This window comes from Electrona antarctica, assembly GCF_951216825.1.
Source record: "Electrona antarctica genome assembly, chromosome: 11".
NCBI lineage: Eukaryota > Metazoa > Chordata > Actinopteri > Myctophiformes > Myctophidae > Electrona > Electrona antarctica.
Window position 1 is genome coordinate 15,721,500 of NC_136792.1, and position 15,432 is coordinate 15,736,931.

General features: G+C 41.3%; 1 protein-coding gene across 1 annotated transcript in view; it reads right to left on the reverse strand.

The window, feature by feature from the left end:
• The window catches only part of ngef (neuronal guanine nucleotide exchange factor), a 36,077-nt gene that overhangs the window by 19,937 nt on the left and 708 nt on the right, over positions 1-15,432 (reverse strand). Inside the window, exons 2-5 of the mRNA XM_079513717.1 lie at positions 8,409-8,484; positions 6,135-6,431; positions 3,456-3,538; positions 359-612 (exon numbers count right to left, since the gene is read on the reverse strand). Coding sequence (XP_079369843.1) covers positions 359-612; positions 3,456-3,538; positions 6,135-6,431; positions 8,409-8,484 — 710 coding nt within the window. The remainder of the gene's footprint in view (positions 1-358; positions 613-3,455; positions 3,539-6,134; positions 6,432-8,408; positions 8,485-15,432) is intronic.

Consider the following 15,432-nt stretch of genomic DNA (forward strand, 5'->3'; position numbering starts at 1 on the left):
CGTGACAGGCGTGACAGGCGTGACGCACTACAAACAAAAATTGTGCCGGCTTCAACTTTTTGTCAGCGCTCCAAAGACGCAGTGAAGCGTCAATCAATCACATGTTTTTGTTTCGCCATTTCCACTCCCCTTCTCTATCTCTCCCAACAATTCCTACTTTAACGGCAAGAAATGTAGCCGGCCACCTTTTGATTTGTAGATTTGTCGCAATGAGTGTAGGGTATAAGATCTGGGCCGCTCTGAGGACAGTTCTGGCTTTCTATAGAGCATCCAATGGATCGACAGTGCTTTCTTTTACCAATGCCGTCCGACAGCTGAACATTCACTATTTTGCAACAGGTAACCACCGCCTCCTCACCTCCTGCATGATGACCTCTCTCTGCGGCAGCTGGGTGAGCAGGCCGCTGTCCTGCACAGCCTCCAGGTTTTGCCACAAGCTCAGCGACTGTGCGCTGTTCCTCAGCTGTAGCTGCAACGCCGGAGGAGACATGGACCCCGAGCCTGTCGGCGCCAAGCCCTCGTTGGAGTCCCCTGGAGTCAGGCCATCTCGCTGTCGCCGCTGTTCAATCTCCTGCTGTTTGGAGGTGTCCCGGTACTCCTGGTAGAAGAACGCTACGGGGAAGGTAAGATCGTAAGACATGGTCGTTGTTCCACACAGGGCGGTCACTTTGCCTTAAGGGAAATTTTGCAGACACTGAACCTAAATGATGTAATCGTCAAGCGTGACGTGGGACGACGTCTTTGACGCTGTCAGACCAATACACAGCCCCACTCTAATAATAATCTCCTCACATCAGAACAATGGGATTTTGTTTCACATTCAGCTAAATTTACCGCTAAGGGTTGACCCAATGACATTTGGGCAGAATGATTTAGTGCTGACTGAAGTTAGGAGGTGAACTTTTCTCACAACCAACCACATGAGCCCTAGCATCCCTACTCTGGGCATGTTATGAACAAACATTTGTCATGCAATACTGTGTGAACTTGTAGACCTTCGGCAAAGAGATTTGGGGCTCTTGCGGCAGGGGCCTTTTTTCCTTAATTTGGGGATTTCGTATTGTGCCGCTTTAAACTGGCTATCTTATACCACCACCTAAATCCTTAAAACACCTCTGCTACCCATTACATATGCATAGGTGTGGTTTGGGCGTTACGCAACTTAAACCAATCAGTGTGCCAGGTGCCATTGCCTTGATCCATTATCCATAATCCATTATGCCCTGGATCTTGCCTTATGGAAGAGCAACGCGTACTGCCTTGGAATACATTTATATTAGATACAGAGGGTTGTTTAGTGTGTCCAGTATCTGACTATCTGCCATCCACTCCGCGACCAACGCGTGAATCTCGTTTGCGTCCGAGCATAGGCATGGCTGAGGCATGGTAACTGCCTGTGATTGGCCTATAACCCTAAAAGAAAGTGTTTGTGTTGATTATTGTGTTTGTTTGTATGTGTAAACTTGAAACATTTATTTTTTCCCTTCATCGTTATCCTTTTTAGTCTAATAGTATTAGTTAACTAGAACATGCCCAAATCAAATCATATTACGGAGTGCATGTTCAATCAATTATTCAATCAAAGCAAACGGCATAAACAATATTAGTTTGCCTCTTCTACAAAAATAAAAGTTACAAGTTATAGTTATCTTGTATCATACCGTACTACTCTACTTGTATTATTTCCCACCACGGAGTAACCTCGCACCCACCTCGGAGGACAGTCAAGACGGGCAGTGTCGGTAGGCCAATCACAGGCAGGCGGGGCGTTACCATGCCTATGCTCGGACACAAACGAGATTCACGTGCGATGCGTGCGACCAACACAGCCAAGTTGTGCTACACTACACTGTGAGGAGATGATAGGGCTAGAAGCACATCAAATTAACAATCAAGCCTCTCCTTTGCCAAGTTTCAGTCGAAAGTTGGAGTGTTTGCAAACTGATAAGCATGTACTCTGCTTGCAGGGCGGACACTAACTCTGCGTGTGTGACTGTGTGCGTGTGTGTGTGTGTGTGTGTGTGTGTGTGTGTGTGTGTGTGTGTGTGTGTGTGTGTGTGTGTGTTCTTTTGCAAAGGAGAGGCAAATTGACTTTGAACAATTGCAATTGCATAAGCTCCCTCAGTCATATTCTGCAGATTGTCTGGGTGGGCGTATAAAGCTGGACTCAGAATTACATAAGAGACAGATTCTCTCACACACACACACACACACACACACACACACACAGCGGCTAGAGCGAAAGATATTTGTAATCGAGCAAGCGTGTTTTTGATGAGCACTTTTCAAGGAGTTATTCTGTGAATGCGTATATTTGTCAAGACACATCCGTTTATTTCCACTCGTCAAACAGGTGTGATGCAGCAGCTTGTGAATTGGAACCTGTTGTACATAATAAACCTGCACTTTATTATGTACACACTGTATGGTTAGCATAGGAATGCCATGCCGGACCATGCCAAACCAAATGTACTATCAGCACATAGAAGCAGTCGACCTTGACAAACAGAGGCAGCGAGAGTGTCAGTGATCGACACGACTCACTGGAGCTGCTGTAAGCCTTATCAACGCAGTTCATTGTGTTGCACGAACCTTGATGATAAGTTGTTTTTATAAGTGTGTTTTTATAAGTGTGTGTGTGTGTGTGTGTGTGCGTGTGCGTGTGCGTGTGCGTGTGCGTGTGCGTGTGCGCGCGTGCGTGCGTGCGTGCGTGCGTGCGTGCGTGCGTGCGTGCGTGCAAACTATCTTTGGTAGCCTAGGCGCGTGCACAAGTTAGTTTTGAAAGGCCTTCAAATGGCCGGCCTCTCCAAAAGGAGGGTCAAACCGTTAGCAAGGTTTAGGTTGGACTTATGCCTAATTTATATTCATTTACCTGCTCTTTTGGTATCCTGATAAATGTTAATTTATTATTATTATTATTACCCTTATTATTATTATTATTATTATTATTATTATTATTATTAATGTATTAATAAAAAGAAATTCCTGGACAATTTTGAAAGAAACTAGTGATACACATCATTTACAGTAATGCATCAGGGCATTCCACATTTTGGTGGCAAAGCAGTAGAATGAGAACTCTCCCATGTTTGTTCTAAATTTGTGTGTGTGTGTGTGTGTGTGTGTGTGTGTGTGTGTGTGTGTGTGTGTGTGTGTGTGTGTGTGTGTGTGTGTGTGTGTGTGTGTGTGTGTGTGTGTGTGTGTGTGTGTGTGTGTGTGTGTGTGTGTGTGTGTGTGTGTGTGTGCGCGTGTGTGCGTGTGTGCGTGTGCCTGTGCGTGCATGCATTAACATAAGTGTGCATGCGTGAGAGAGAGATAACATGGGGAGAGTGTTTTCCAGCATTCTATTGAGAGCTGGCGATATTACAGCAGCAGCTCTGGAGGTGGTGTAGGTGGAATTCATATGTTACCATAACGCTGCATGCGTTCCTATTGGCTGTCTATTATTTCCTTACCAATATTTTTCACGATGTTGAGACTGTGGCAGATCGTCTCTATTTGCATCGGAGGAGGCCTCTCCTCACCGTTGCTCAGCATCCTGAAAGAGACGGATAGATAGTTTATGTTAGAAATGACATCTCACTGCTATTAGCTCCCACTGTTTGCATTAACTCAGTCAGAGGTTGTCCACAGTCCTAAGTGTCCTCAGTGAGGCCAGTTGAAAAGGCCCTATTGTGGGAATGTTGATATTAATATTAATTAAAAAAAAAGCAGATCTACAATGCGTCACTCCATGCTGATGCGCTGTGAGCTTAGATTGGCTGTTTATTCATTTATTTTTAAGCCATTTCACAGTGGTGGGCCGCCAGTCAGAGGATATGGCTATTTGGGGGTCCTTAGCATGGAAAGGTTTGGGAACACTCCAAGAACTAACTGTAGCCTAATTAAACTGTACGTGCTGCAGGTATACTGCCAGTGCTATACCACCATGACTGGCAGCAAAATATGTATGTTCTGGCATTGTATTGTCACGTGTAATGCTGAAACCATGCATCATTCAGATGCATTTCGCAACTATGATACATTTTTCATATTTTAACAGAAATCTCACAGTTGGGTTTCAGATCTACCATGTCAGATGACTATGGAAATGATAATAACCCAATGATTGACCACTTGAACCCTAACATTCTACGAAAATAGCCGACGTAAAACCTCAATCTGATCTACAATTGTGAGCTTGTAAATCAGGTAAGACATTTGAGCCCCTATTTTCGTCAGTCCCTAAACTTCTTTGCCTTTTTTTTTTTACTATTTTGAAAAACATTTTTAAATCGTTCAAATAGCCAATCTACAAGCTCACAACATGTCGATGTAGAATTGTAGATCCGCTATTTGAAGTAGTTTAAAATGTTTTTCAAAATAGTAAAATAATTGTTTACTGTACTGAACTCCTGTACAGACAGACACTCGTGCTGAAAAAGACTGGTGTTACACTAAAAATCACACCCGTGTGAAGTGAGGGGCGCTCTTATCATCATACATCATCATGCATCATCTCATACTGACCAATCAGAATGCCTCTTGCCTGTGATTGGTTAGCTGATTTGCTCGTTTACATATAACGTACATTTTCCCTTCCCCTTGCGTTTAATGTTTCATTTACGTCATATTTAGTGGAAGATTGCTAATTGCTCCATTCATTGTCAATGGCAAATCTTGAGACGTGTGGGGACAAGATTTAGTGGACATTTGACCTGAATTCCCCTTTCATTTTAAATGGCAAATCTTGAGACGTTTGGGGACAAAAGCTGTTTATAGAAGGGGCTAGCGCGAAAAGATGAGGGGACCAAGACTAGATCCATGGGGACCCTGGTCTATGACATATACTGTATGCTTATAGGGTTTATAGTAAGTGGTCAAACATTTCTTTCTGCAATGCTGCAATACACTGACACCACGGCGCGTAATCAGCGCCTCAAACTGTGACTCCACCCACCCCCGGGGGAAGTTGTGATTTGCGCTCGTTCACTGCAATGCAATTTGCGGCATTTTCAAAACAATATTGAGCAGAGTAGCGATTATCAAACGTATTTGCAATGCCATACGTTGAAAGATCTGTTGCCCGTGGACAAGGCACGCTACCTCCGCAAGTTAGATAGCATCGGCATAGATGTTTGTCCGTATGTGATTAAGGATTGGACCAAGTTGCATTGGCAGCCATAGAAAATTCTTACCCCAGGCTAAAACCGGATGTGACGTTTTTGGGCGTTCCTGTCTAGCGTGGTGTCAGTGTATCCTCATTCACTGTTTGCTTACATGTCTCTCTACGTGTTACTAGTTTGTAAGAAAATGTCAACTCTTGGTGCAAGAATTCCAAGATTTGGTGCCTCTATTCACCCTTGTTGCATCAAATTATCTTCAAGCTCAGCTTTCCCCCGGGACACCACAACAGAGTGCGCTATGAGCCATGTGCCAGTAGCCAGCAGGCTCCACAACCAAGCCTGCATGAGGGGACCACATTGTGTTCTGTTCTTTCTTGGATTACCGACTCCTGCACACATGCACATGGACTAGTGGCATGTAGCCTACAGTTGAACCAGTATAACTGTCTTATCACTCATTCTGTGCATTCAATGTTGACAAAATGTTGTATATTCACTAGATTGTACAGTAAGGGGAAAACTAATCAATTTATTTGATTATAAAAAGTCTGTATGTATGTAATGTATTTGTGTCAATTTGTTGATATTTACTTTTTTTTTTACTTTTGTTTTACAGCTTCTCAATTATTCAATTAACCTAGCTTGAGCGAGATTAAATCGGTTATTGCATGGTTCTAAATATTGGTTTAATTTCAGTAATTGCCCAGCTAGGGCAGTATTATGCGTGTCTTAAGTACCAGGTCTTATTACTTAACTTAAGACCTGGAGGTGTGGTCAATGCCATTTGGCTATTCTGAGTGGCCAAACAGCATTGAATACTGCCTAGTGTCATATTCACTGTTGTGATACATGAGATGAGATGAGATGAGATGAGATGAGATGAGATTTATTGTCAATGTAGGCTACAATACAAGTACAGTAAGATCATTCATGAATCAATATTCATGCATTTAGCCAATCACTCACTGTTGATAGATTGTCACAGTTATACACAGTAATACAACCCACCCACTGTAACTCTGTCCTCACCTGAGCTTGATGCCGTCCGGGTCAGCCACCTCTGCGCTGGGGCGCCGTGTGCTCCGATGGTCCCCTGCGACCTCCTGCACGCTGCAGGCTGTGGCCGTGCGCTCGGAGAGGCTCTCCATGTCTCGGTTGGGTAACAAATGCGTCCTGTAGACGACGAGCCCCTCAGCACTGCAGCCAGCGGTAGAGGCAGGAGATGTGTTTGCATCCCTCCGTCCTCCGTGAGGTAAATGTGGGCTCCCCAGTTTCCCGTTGCTTGGCAACACAGGTCCAGAATGAAGTCGTAGCGAGGCTGGCGGGCTGAATCTGCAGAGAGAAAACAAAACAAACGAAAAATCAAACACCAGACTTCAGAACAGTTGTCATCACCAGCAGGAGCTGTCTCTCCTTGTGGGAATCTGTGGGAAAGTGCTCTCGAAATCTGTTTTTTGTTTTTTTAACACACATAAGAAATTAGCTGTCACATCTCCAGCTTTCATCACTACCACAATAGAGCTGCTGTTGGTTGAGTCAGCTGAGCTGAGGATTCGGTTAAACCTTCAAACAGAGGCTGAAAGGGCAAGTGTCCTTGATGTGATGTGCTCTAGCACAGAATGCCTTTGATACCTTATACAAGCAAAAATTACATTTAAAGTGTGCGTGCGTGCGTGCGTGCGTGCGTGCGTGCGTGCTTGACATCAAGAAGGGCCTGTCAGCTCCGTTCACGGCTTCTATAGGCAAACCCACAATGTGTTGCGCGCAAACGTCAGTAGCATGATTACAAAGTTTAAAAGGCTATATAAACATGTTCGAGGCAAAGAACCCAAAAACCTTTTTTGTTCACCCAGTGTCAATTATCTAATGTAATCCTGGGCGCTACACTTCCTCTGCCAACCTGGGGGGGCAGCGGACTGACCTCATGATTCCTTCTATGCATGAGGAGTCCAAGCTGCTTCTTTTCACCTGACAGGGGGGAATTTCCCCGGCCAGACGTAGCGCGTGGAAGGAACACGTTATTCCGACCAGTTCCTTTCCCCTCCATCAGGCGCCCCGGCAGGCCAGGGGGAGGTAGCTTAGAGACCATGTTTACGGCATGTTTTTTGTGAGGGTACCTATACCCTAGGGGACACGGGGAGAACATGCAACTCCACACAGAAAGGCCCTTTCGCCAACCCCGCCTCGGGTATGGGCACCAGGTACCAAAAGTTAACTCTGAACTTTAGCTCCTGTGGCCCTAATACATGGAATGACCTGCAAACTAAACAAATTAAAATTGACCACATTGGTACCCTTGAGCGGTTTTAAAACCTTGGTGAGCATACAGACCCCCACAATATGTAACTGTTTTTAGATCATTTTGAAATTTGTCTTTGCTTTTTATTTGTAAACCTATGTAATTTACATGTTTACCTTTTGTTTTTCTTTTCCTGATCTTCTGATGTATTGTGATGTTTTTCTATATGATATTGTATTACTCGACAACACTGAAAATGAGTTTAATTACTCAGTGTAATTTCGAGAATAAATAAACTTGAATTATGTTCTAGGATAGCAGTCTAAATGCACCTTTGTGGCTGCACAATAGTGTGGAGTTGTCATCAACTGAGGGACAGCCAGTGGACAGAAGATTCAAGCACATTATGGCTAAACAAAAAAGTCACTAACTGCTGCATCACTGTTATTATTGTCTCATTGTTTGTTATTCACTTGTTTTAATTATTACTTATGTTGCTTGTTCATTATTGTTAGAATAACGGGATATTGGACTAATGTGCATTCCCCGTATATTATTCACTTGTTGACTGTAGGCCTACGTCATGTTACGACTTGTTTTATGTTATATGTATGCTTTGGAATGAGCCTTCACAAACAAAATTGTAAATCCATTTTCTAGAGAGAAAATAATAAGTCCTAATAAGTAATAAACCAACGTTTCAACCTGGAATATAGGGATATATTTAATAAATTATCCTGCATCATGGCTATGATTGTGCAGCCTTTTCTTTACCTTTAGACTTATTTACCAAGGTCAGCAGCACCTCATCAATACTGGTGTGCACCCTTCTCCTGTTTGTCGCAGTATGACTTTAAATATTTAAAAAGTTTGATCCCCCTGCTTTTGAGGCCTATTGCTGGCATTCACCAGCTGTATATTGAGGTTGAATAACCCTCCCTCCCTCCCAGCGTGAGAGTCCATGGACAAAATTGAAAAGCTCTCCCCGTAGCCTACGGACGTGTATCTGTGTGTGTACATTGGGTGTGTGTTTGTTCACTGGCAGCATGCAGGGTTGGGCTTACCGTCTTGTTGCCCGAGGTGTTTTCTGGGGTTCAGGAGATCCCATCGAGGACCCCCTTGTTTTGCTAGTGGGGGAGTCTGAGAGAGGGGGGGGGGGGGATTAGTGCACTGTACAAGGAATGAGGGGCCAAGGCAAGCCGCAAAGCACAAGGAAATGAAAAGTGTGGTACTAAGTATAGTCCTCTAATGGTCTAAACAGTGGCTTCCAAACAGTGGGGCGGGACCCATATGTGGGTCACGGACCAATTTGGGTCATGACTCGAGTAAAAACTCCTGTTTTCTTTTCCTACATTTAAAAAATATATATATTTCAATAGATTTTTTTCTTATATACCATAAAGAAATTAAAAAGAAATGAAATAATTAAGAAGTAAAGATATAGAAGAAAATATTAAAATAACCGATCTACAAGCTCACAATAGGGTGCAAAGCTTTATAGATCAGCTATTTTCACTGAGGAAAGTGTTTCCAGTGACAGTGTTTCCAAAATTAAAAAGAAATATTACGACATTTTCAAGATAATTTCATACATAAAGAAAATCTACGAATTTGAAAACCTTTTAAGAAGTAATGAAAATAGCCGATCTTCAACTTCACAACGCACTGTATACCGCAACACGTTTTGACCTTAGTTTGGGGTCACAGGGAAACATCGAATTTCTCTTTTTGGTCTCAAGCTAAAACATTTTTGGGAACCGCTGCTGTAGAACTGTAGAAATGTAACCCACACACAATGTGCAGTATGTACAGAAACACTGGCATTTACGCACACACGCACACACACAGTTACGCACATTACAGACAGAGCCTTCTTTGAGAACAGGGGGTAGATTGGCAGGTAGTAATGACTTTTAGAAGAATGTGCCACCGAGTGGTGAGGGCCGGCAGCTTGTGTTCCCTGTCTGTAGATTGGTGGCTCTCGACCTTTTCTAGTTTTCTAGTTTTCTAGTTCGAGTCCACTTGAAAAATCGTGAAAGCACTCACAACCTGCCACCCATCTGACCACTTGATGCGGCAGCCATTTAATTGGGGCTGACGTGTCAACTGTCAAGTGGTCAGATATAGCTGGGCCGCATGCATTTTCAGAGCATGTTTATTTTAATGATCAATTTGATTGTATACTGCCTCCCCCTGGTCAGCCAGGGCGCCTGATGGAGGGGAAATTACTGGTTGGAATAACGCGTTCCTTCCATGCGTTACATCCTGCTGGGAAAACTCCCCCTGCTGATAAGAAGCAGCCTGCTCACTCCTCGTGTGTTGGAGGAAGCATGAGCTCAGTTCGGGGCTCTCTCCAGGTTGGCAAAGGGAGAGTGGCGCCCAAGATTACAGTTTAGGCAATTGGCACCGGGTGAAAAATGGGTTACAAAATCGTGAAAAGATAAAATACAAAATTAAATAAAAATACAAAATAAACAAATATACGCATACACAATACACAATGCATCGCATCGCATTGTGAGCTTCAGAGCCTGTAGATCTGCTATTTTCAAAAGATTGAATTGAAACAATTGAAAACTTGAAATGGGAGATTCTGCACAATGAGTGCTTTGAGTACAATGATTTACTTTCAGTACTTTATGTATTAAGTACATTTCGATGCCAACACGTTTATACTTTTAATGAAGTACATTTTGAATTCCGGACTTTTACTTTTAACATTGCAGTATTGATAAAAAATTAGCATGTTTTGCTAAATCTGGTATATTTACACTGCATTTTTAATGTAATGTTCATTAATATACATTGTCCCGACTAAATAAACGAATAAAGTAAGTAAAGTAAGTAAAGATACTAAAACATTTGAGTACTTTTTCCACCACTGGGTTTAAGCGGTTAAGTGTGATGGTTAGTGTAAGCATTGTGTGGCCTGTGATAGCATGCATACATACTGTAGCATGGTGAAAGGTTAATAAGAGGATGGGCAAGCATGCATGACCTTACAGAATACAGATATAATTATAATTACATTTCTGTTCCTGGTGGCTGAATTGCAGTGGGTCAGCCACCGTGAACAAAGAAATTCTTCAACCACAGCCCGACTGTGTGAGAACTTTCTAGATGCTTATATAAAATGTAGGACAGATCCGGGCAGTCAGATGCATCCACAGTGGCTGACAAAATAACATTGTTCCTGCAGTTTCTGTTTGGATTTGGATGGTAAACCAGTACAATTCATTTTAAGAGCAGAAAAACAAAGCCTTTAAGTAGGGCATAAGAACAGGATTAAGGCAGAGGCTTATATTTCTTCTTATTTTGACTTTCTTTATATATTGCATTGGTGGACAATAAGTATATTTACTACTGTATTGTACTTAAGTAGGCTACATTTTCTGACAATCATTTGTTTTTGGATACTTATAACTTTCACTCTACAACATTTCAAATACAAATATTGTACTTCTGACTCCACTACATTCTAGAAAGGGAAAAAATGTACATGAATTAATATGAATTATCCACTTTATTTCAAAATAGTAAAAATAGCAAAAATATATACTCACAGCGTTTTGCACATTGCAAAGGACCAAAAATGTACTGTCTAATTTGTACTTTTGAATACTTAAGTATTAATCATTAAACTCAAGTGCAAATTTTACTGAGCAACTTTCACTTGTAATCGAGTAACAATTGACCGTGGAGTATCTATTTGACTCAAGTATCGGCGTTGAGTACTTTGTCGACCACTGTGTAGTGTGTAGGCTATAATGTCACCCTTAGCTAAGGAAAACACTCTCACTGCCCTAAGCACAAGTTCTCTGTCTGGGGCCGAGCATTGACAGCTGTCTAACAGATTGTCACTTTCTGCTGACTGTAGATCCAAAGCGCATGGTGTTCTGTGACCCTTGGAGAAGATCTATGTGTCTAGCAGTTTGTCTAGCAGGGGCAATTGTTTAGAAACAGACTTTGTACCTGCAGACTGCCTAAAAGTGTTGCGTGTAACAACTCAATGCGTTGACGCTGTTAATAAGATGTTATGCAACCCCTTGCTTGGACAAAAGAGGCCTATTTAATGTTGCAGCCCCCACATGTCCGCACATTCTTGCAGCCCTAATTGCTGTCCCACTTCTACCAGAAGATTATATTTTGCAAATTGGAGCATCTATTCAAAAGCCTTACTAATTACACACTGCAAGGAACCAAACAGAGGTAGTTTCTTCGTGCCAAAATTACAAGCATATAGGTTTGAAATTGAATTATCTTGCTATGATGTAACTCCAAATATTGGCAAGATATCTTGAATAGTTGTTCTGTTGAATAAAAATGTACAATCCAAAATAGTCTCCACACTGAGTTACATTGCACTGTGGGAAAGTCTCACTAATTAGCGCTCAAACGAACACAAAGTGCACCTCCCCAATGTATAACATTACACAATCTGGCACAATTTAAAAAATACATACAGGCTACACAATTTATGTTGATGTTACTATTTGAATTAGGGAAAAGAAGTAGGCCAGCAACAGAATCGTGGCATTTGTTATTGCACAAATAAGACACTGCAATAGCACATTTATCCATCATAAACAGACAGGGGACACAAAGCCTTGTTGGGTTTTGTAATGTTATAATTGGCATGAATCCAGTTTGTTAGCATTTCTTTCAGTGCTAGCTGTTTCACCATGCAATGTGAATCAATCCAAAGACTATTTTGAATGATCACATTATGTAATCAGCGGATAAACTATTTAAGATATCTCTCTCATATTTGGAGTTGCATCATGGCAAGGTAACTACACAGCACAAACCTCTACCAAGGTTTAGTGGGGCTTTAACCATTTGAACACCAGCATCCATCCATATTCTGGATGGAACTTTCTGCAAAAATGGCAGATTTACAATCTCACAACATTTTGGTGTAGAGGTCCAAGTACAATTGCAACTCAGGTCAGTTTGACTAGGAATAAAGGGTTTACAACGTGATTAAACTGTTCCAACAATAGATGCATAAATACAGTGGTGGAAAGTACATGTATGTAAGTATGGACTTAAATACAATTTTGAAGTATGTTTTACTTGAGTCATTAAATTCTTTATATAGACATATTGCACTTTTTACACCCATATTTGACCGCTTACTTTACTTTTCCCACTACTACATTAATATGGCTGCCTCTTGATGTGACAGCCTCACCCTGCCATGCCTCTCCTGTCTGTAAAACAGCGTGATTGTCTGAGAATAATGAGATCACCTGCTGCACTGTGGCTTGTGGTGATGATCTGTCAGTTTCATAGAGCTAGGCAAGATATACCCTCAGATCTAAAAGGGATCAGATCTAAAAGAGAAAGTCAAACATCAATGTTTGCGCAATATAGCTTTGGAACCACATTTTGAGATAAGGGTTATCATCGTTAAAAGTCATAATTTATTACTTGAATCCTTCTTTACACTGTTGTGTCATATTCTCTGTCTGGATCTCTCCCTGAGAAAACACACATGAATAGCTGTCTCTCTTTTTCAGTTCACATCAATATGATTAAATTGTTCTTAATAAAAATATATAATAGCTCTGCAGGTTTTATGATTGCATTTCTTAATATCTTCCTGTTTAACAAGGGTGGCTGGTGTATGTCTGCTTAGTCAAATAAAAAGTATGACTCTGATCACACCCATAAAGGCCTATCCCTGCAGAGGCTGAACAAAGTCTAACATATAACACTTTTATTGCATACTTCTCTTGGCCATATAAATATGCCACATTCCTTTCCAAGGCCCAACTAATATAGCCATATGTTGAATACATTTTGATGCAAGATAGCAGCTCTGTAACCGGAACAGGTGAATAAGACACTCCAGACAATACTGCTAACATTCTCTACCATAGTAGTAGCCTCTGGGTGTATAATATATATTGTGAAAGGAGAAGGGAAATAATGCAAACCAACTGCATAACCAGAAAGTCACAGTTGGAGGAACTTTCATGTCCAGTAGCTGCTCTAACTTTCAGGCTACTGGGTGAAATCACGAGGTCAGAGGTTGACGCCTCCGTACACAATTCCCTCACAAACTTCAAACAATTGAACCCGTTTCTCAGGTTTCATTCACTTGTTTTATAGCCCAGAAGGACCGCCAAGCGTGCCTGTGTGTGTTCCTTTGGAACAATAGCGCCAGCCCGTCAATGGGCGCACTATAGAACAGTCACAATTACGCGAGACAAGGTGATGGAAGGAACGAGGCCAGAGGTCGTTGGTGTCCCACACCATCAATAGGATTAGGAGCCATAGAGACTCTATTTAACCCAGTAGATACATATCTAAACCAAATAGATGCTGGTGTGAAGATGTTTACCATACAACAATGTTTAAGCACAAACAAGAGGAAACCAACCAGTCTACAATCTGCTTCAGGGTTGTTGAGTAGAGGCTAGAGAAACAATTGAAACAACAGGTGACAGTAATTATGAGCTAAAATGACGCCTGCGTTATCTTTACCTCTGACGAGTAGGTTACCCTCCATTCAGCAGGTTATGTTTTCGCCCCGGTTTGTCTGGCCGACTATTTGTGAACAGCACATCTCAAGACAGATTGTGAATCGAGAATCATTAAGGGTTAATGTGTCACTTACTTATACAGGTAGAAGCAGCGAAATGTTGGTGGGACATGTCCCGCAGAGACTGTGCTAACCTTATCAGTACTTGCGTAGGTACCGATAAACATGGTATCCGTTATAAAAGCTACAGTACACCATAAATCCCTTAGTGTACACTCTTTGCAGTTACTCTCATGGTTCCACTTGGTTCCATCAGTGTTAAACTAACATTGAGGATTGTACTTTGTAATAGCTACAGTAGAACATTTTAAAACGTTCTACTGGCCTTACATTTGAATAAATAATGTCTGATTTTAAACAAGCCTAATCCAAAAGGTTGGAAAAGAATAAAACTCACAAATTTGAGTACCACAAAAGTGCACTGCCTTCTTCTTTGAACCCCAACAGAAATGCCATGTGGCCATTTATAATTTGACATTCTTTGGATAGTTGGACAGACAACACAGTTGAGCAGTTTGAAGTCCACAGTGAAAAGTCACTGTAAGCACTAAGCAATAACATCCCTTTACTTATATGAAGTTGTTACTTTGTGACAAATGCAATATTTGTTCAATATTTTAATGCCAGTCAAATTATTATTATTATTATTATTACCCTTATTATTATTATTATTATTATTATTATTATTATTAGTAGTAGTAGTAGTAGTAGTAGTAGTAGTAGTATATGCTATTTGCAGTTCTGTGTGATGTACTGTATGTGCATAGCTTTTGAAATTGTTGCTTACTCTCAAAACTATTGCAAAGTACTGTAGGTATAGTGTAATCATGTATAACACATATAAACAAACGGTATGTTTACACTACAGTATATTGCATATTTATTTTCAAAGTAATGCAAGTTAACTACTGAAAACATACACGTATCCATTCCATGTGGTTTAGAGATCACATGATCAAAGCAATCCTTAACTACTTATGCCTGGCTTTTGAAATTATGTCATATGGCAGCCAAGTCTATGGACTTTTAATGTTTGTTTTAGAGCACTATTAACAAAAAACGTATGGCAGCCATATGGACTTTTAATGTTTGTTAATGGCACTAACGTGACGTGTGGCCAATATAAATACACCTTGTGACTGATTTATTTATACAGCTTTTGTCCCCACATATCTCAATATCTGCGATATTGACAATGAAAGGAGAAATTAGGTCACTTCACACGGGTGTGATTTTTATTTGTATACGCATTCATGTCTGGCAGTGAATCTGAAATAAATGAAAGTGCCATATATGCCATATATGTGCAGGCTTCTAAAAGTCAAAATGATGCTTCATTTCAACATTACCAGGTGTGATTTTCGTACCATATGAGTGGTTCTCAAAGTGGGGTCCAACCGCCCAGGGACCCTCAGGTTTGCTTGAGGGGGTTCCAAAAAGGACCCTTACAGGTCTGTAAAGGACCCTTACAGGTCTGTATAGCTCGGAGAGTTTTGCAGGTCCGTGAAATTACAACCTTTGAGAACCACTTGTACAGT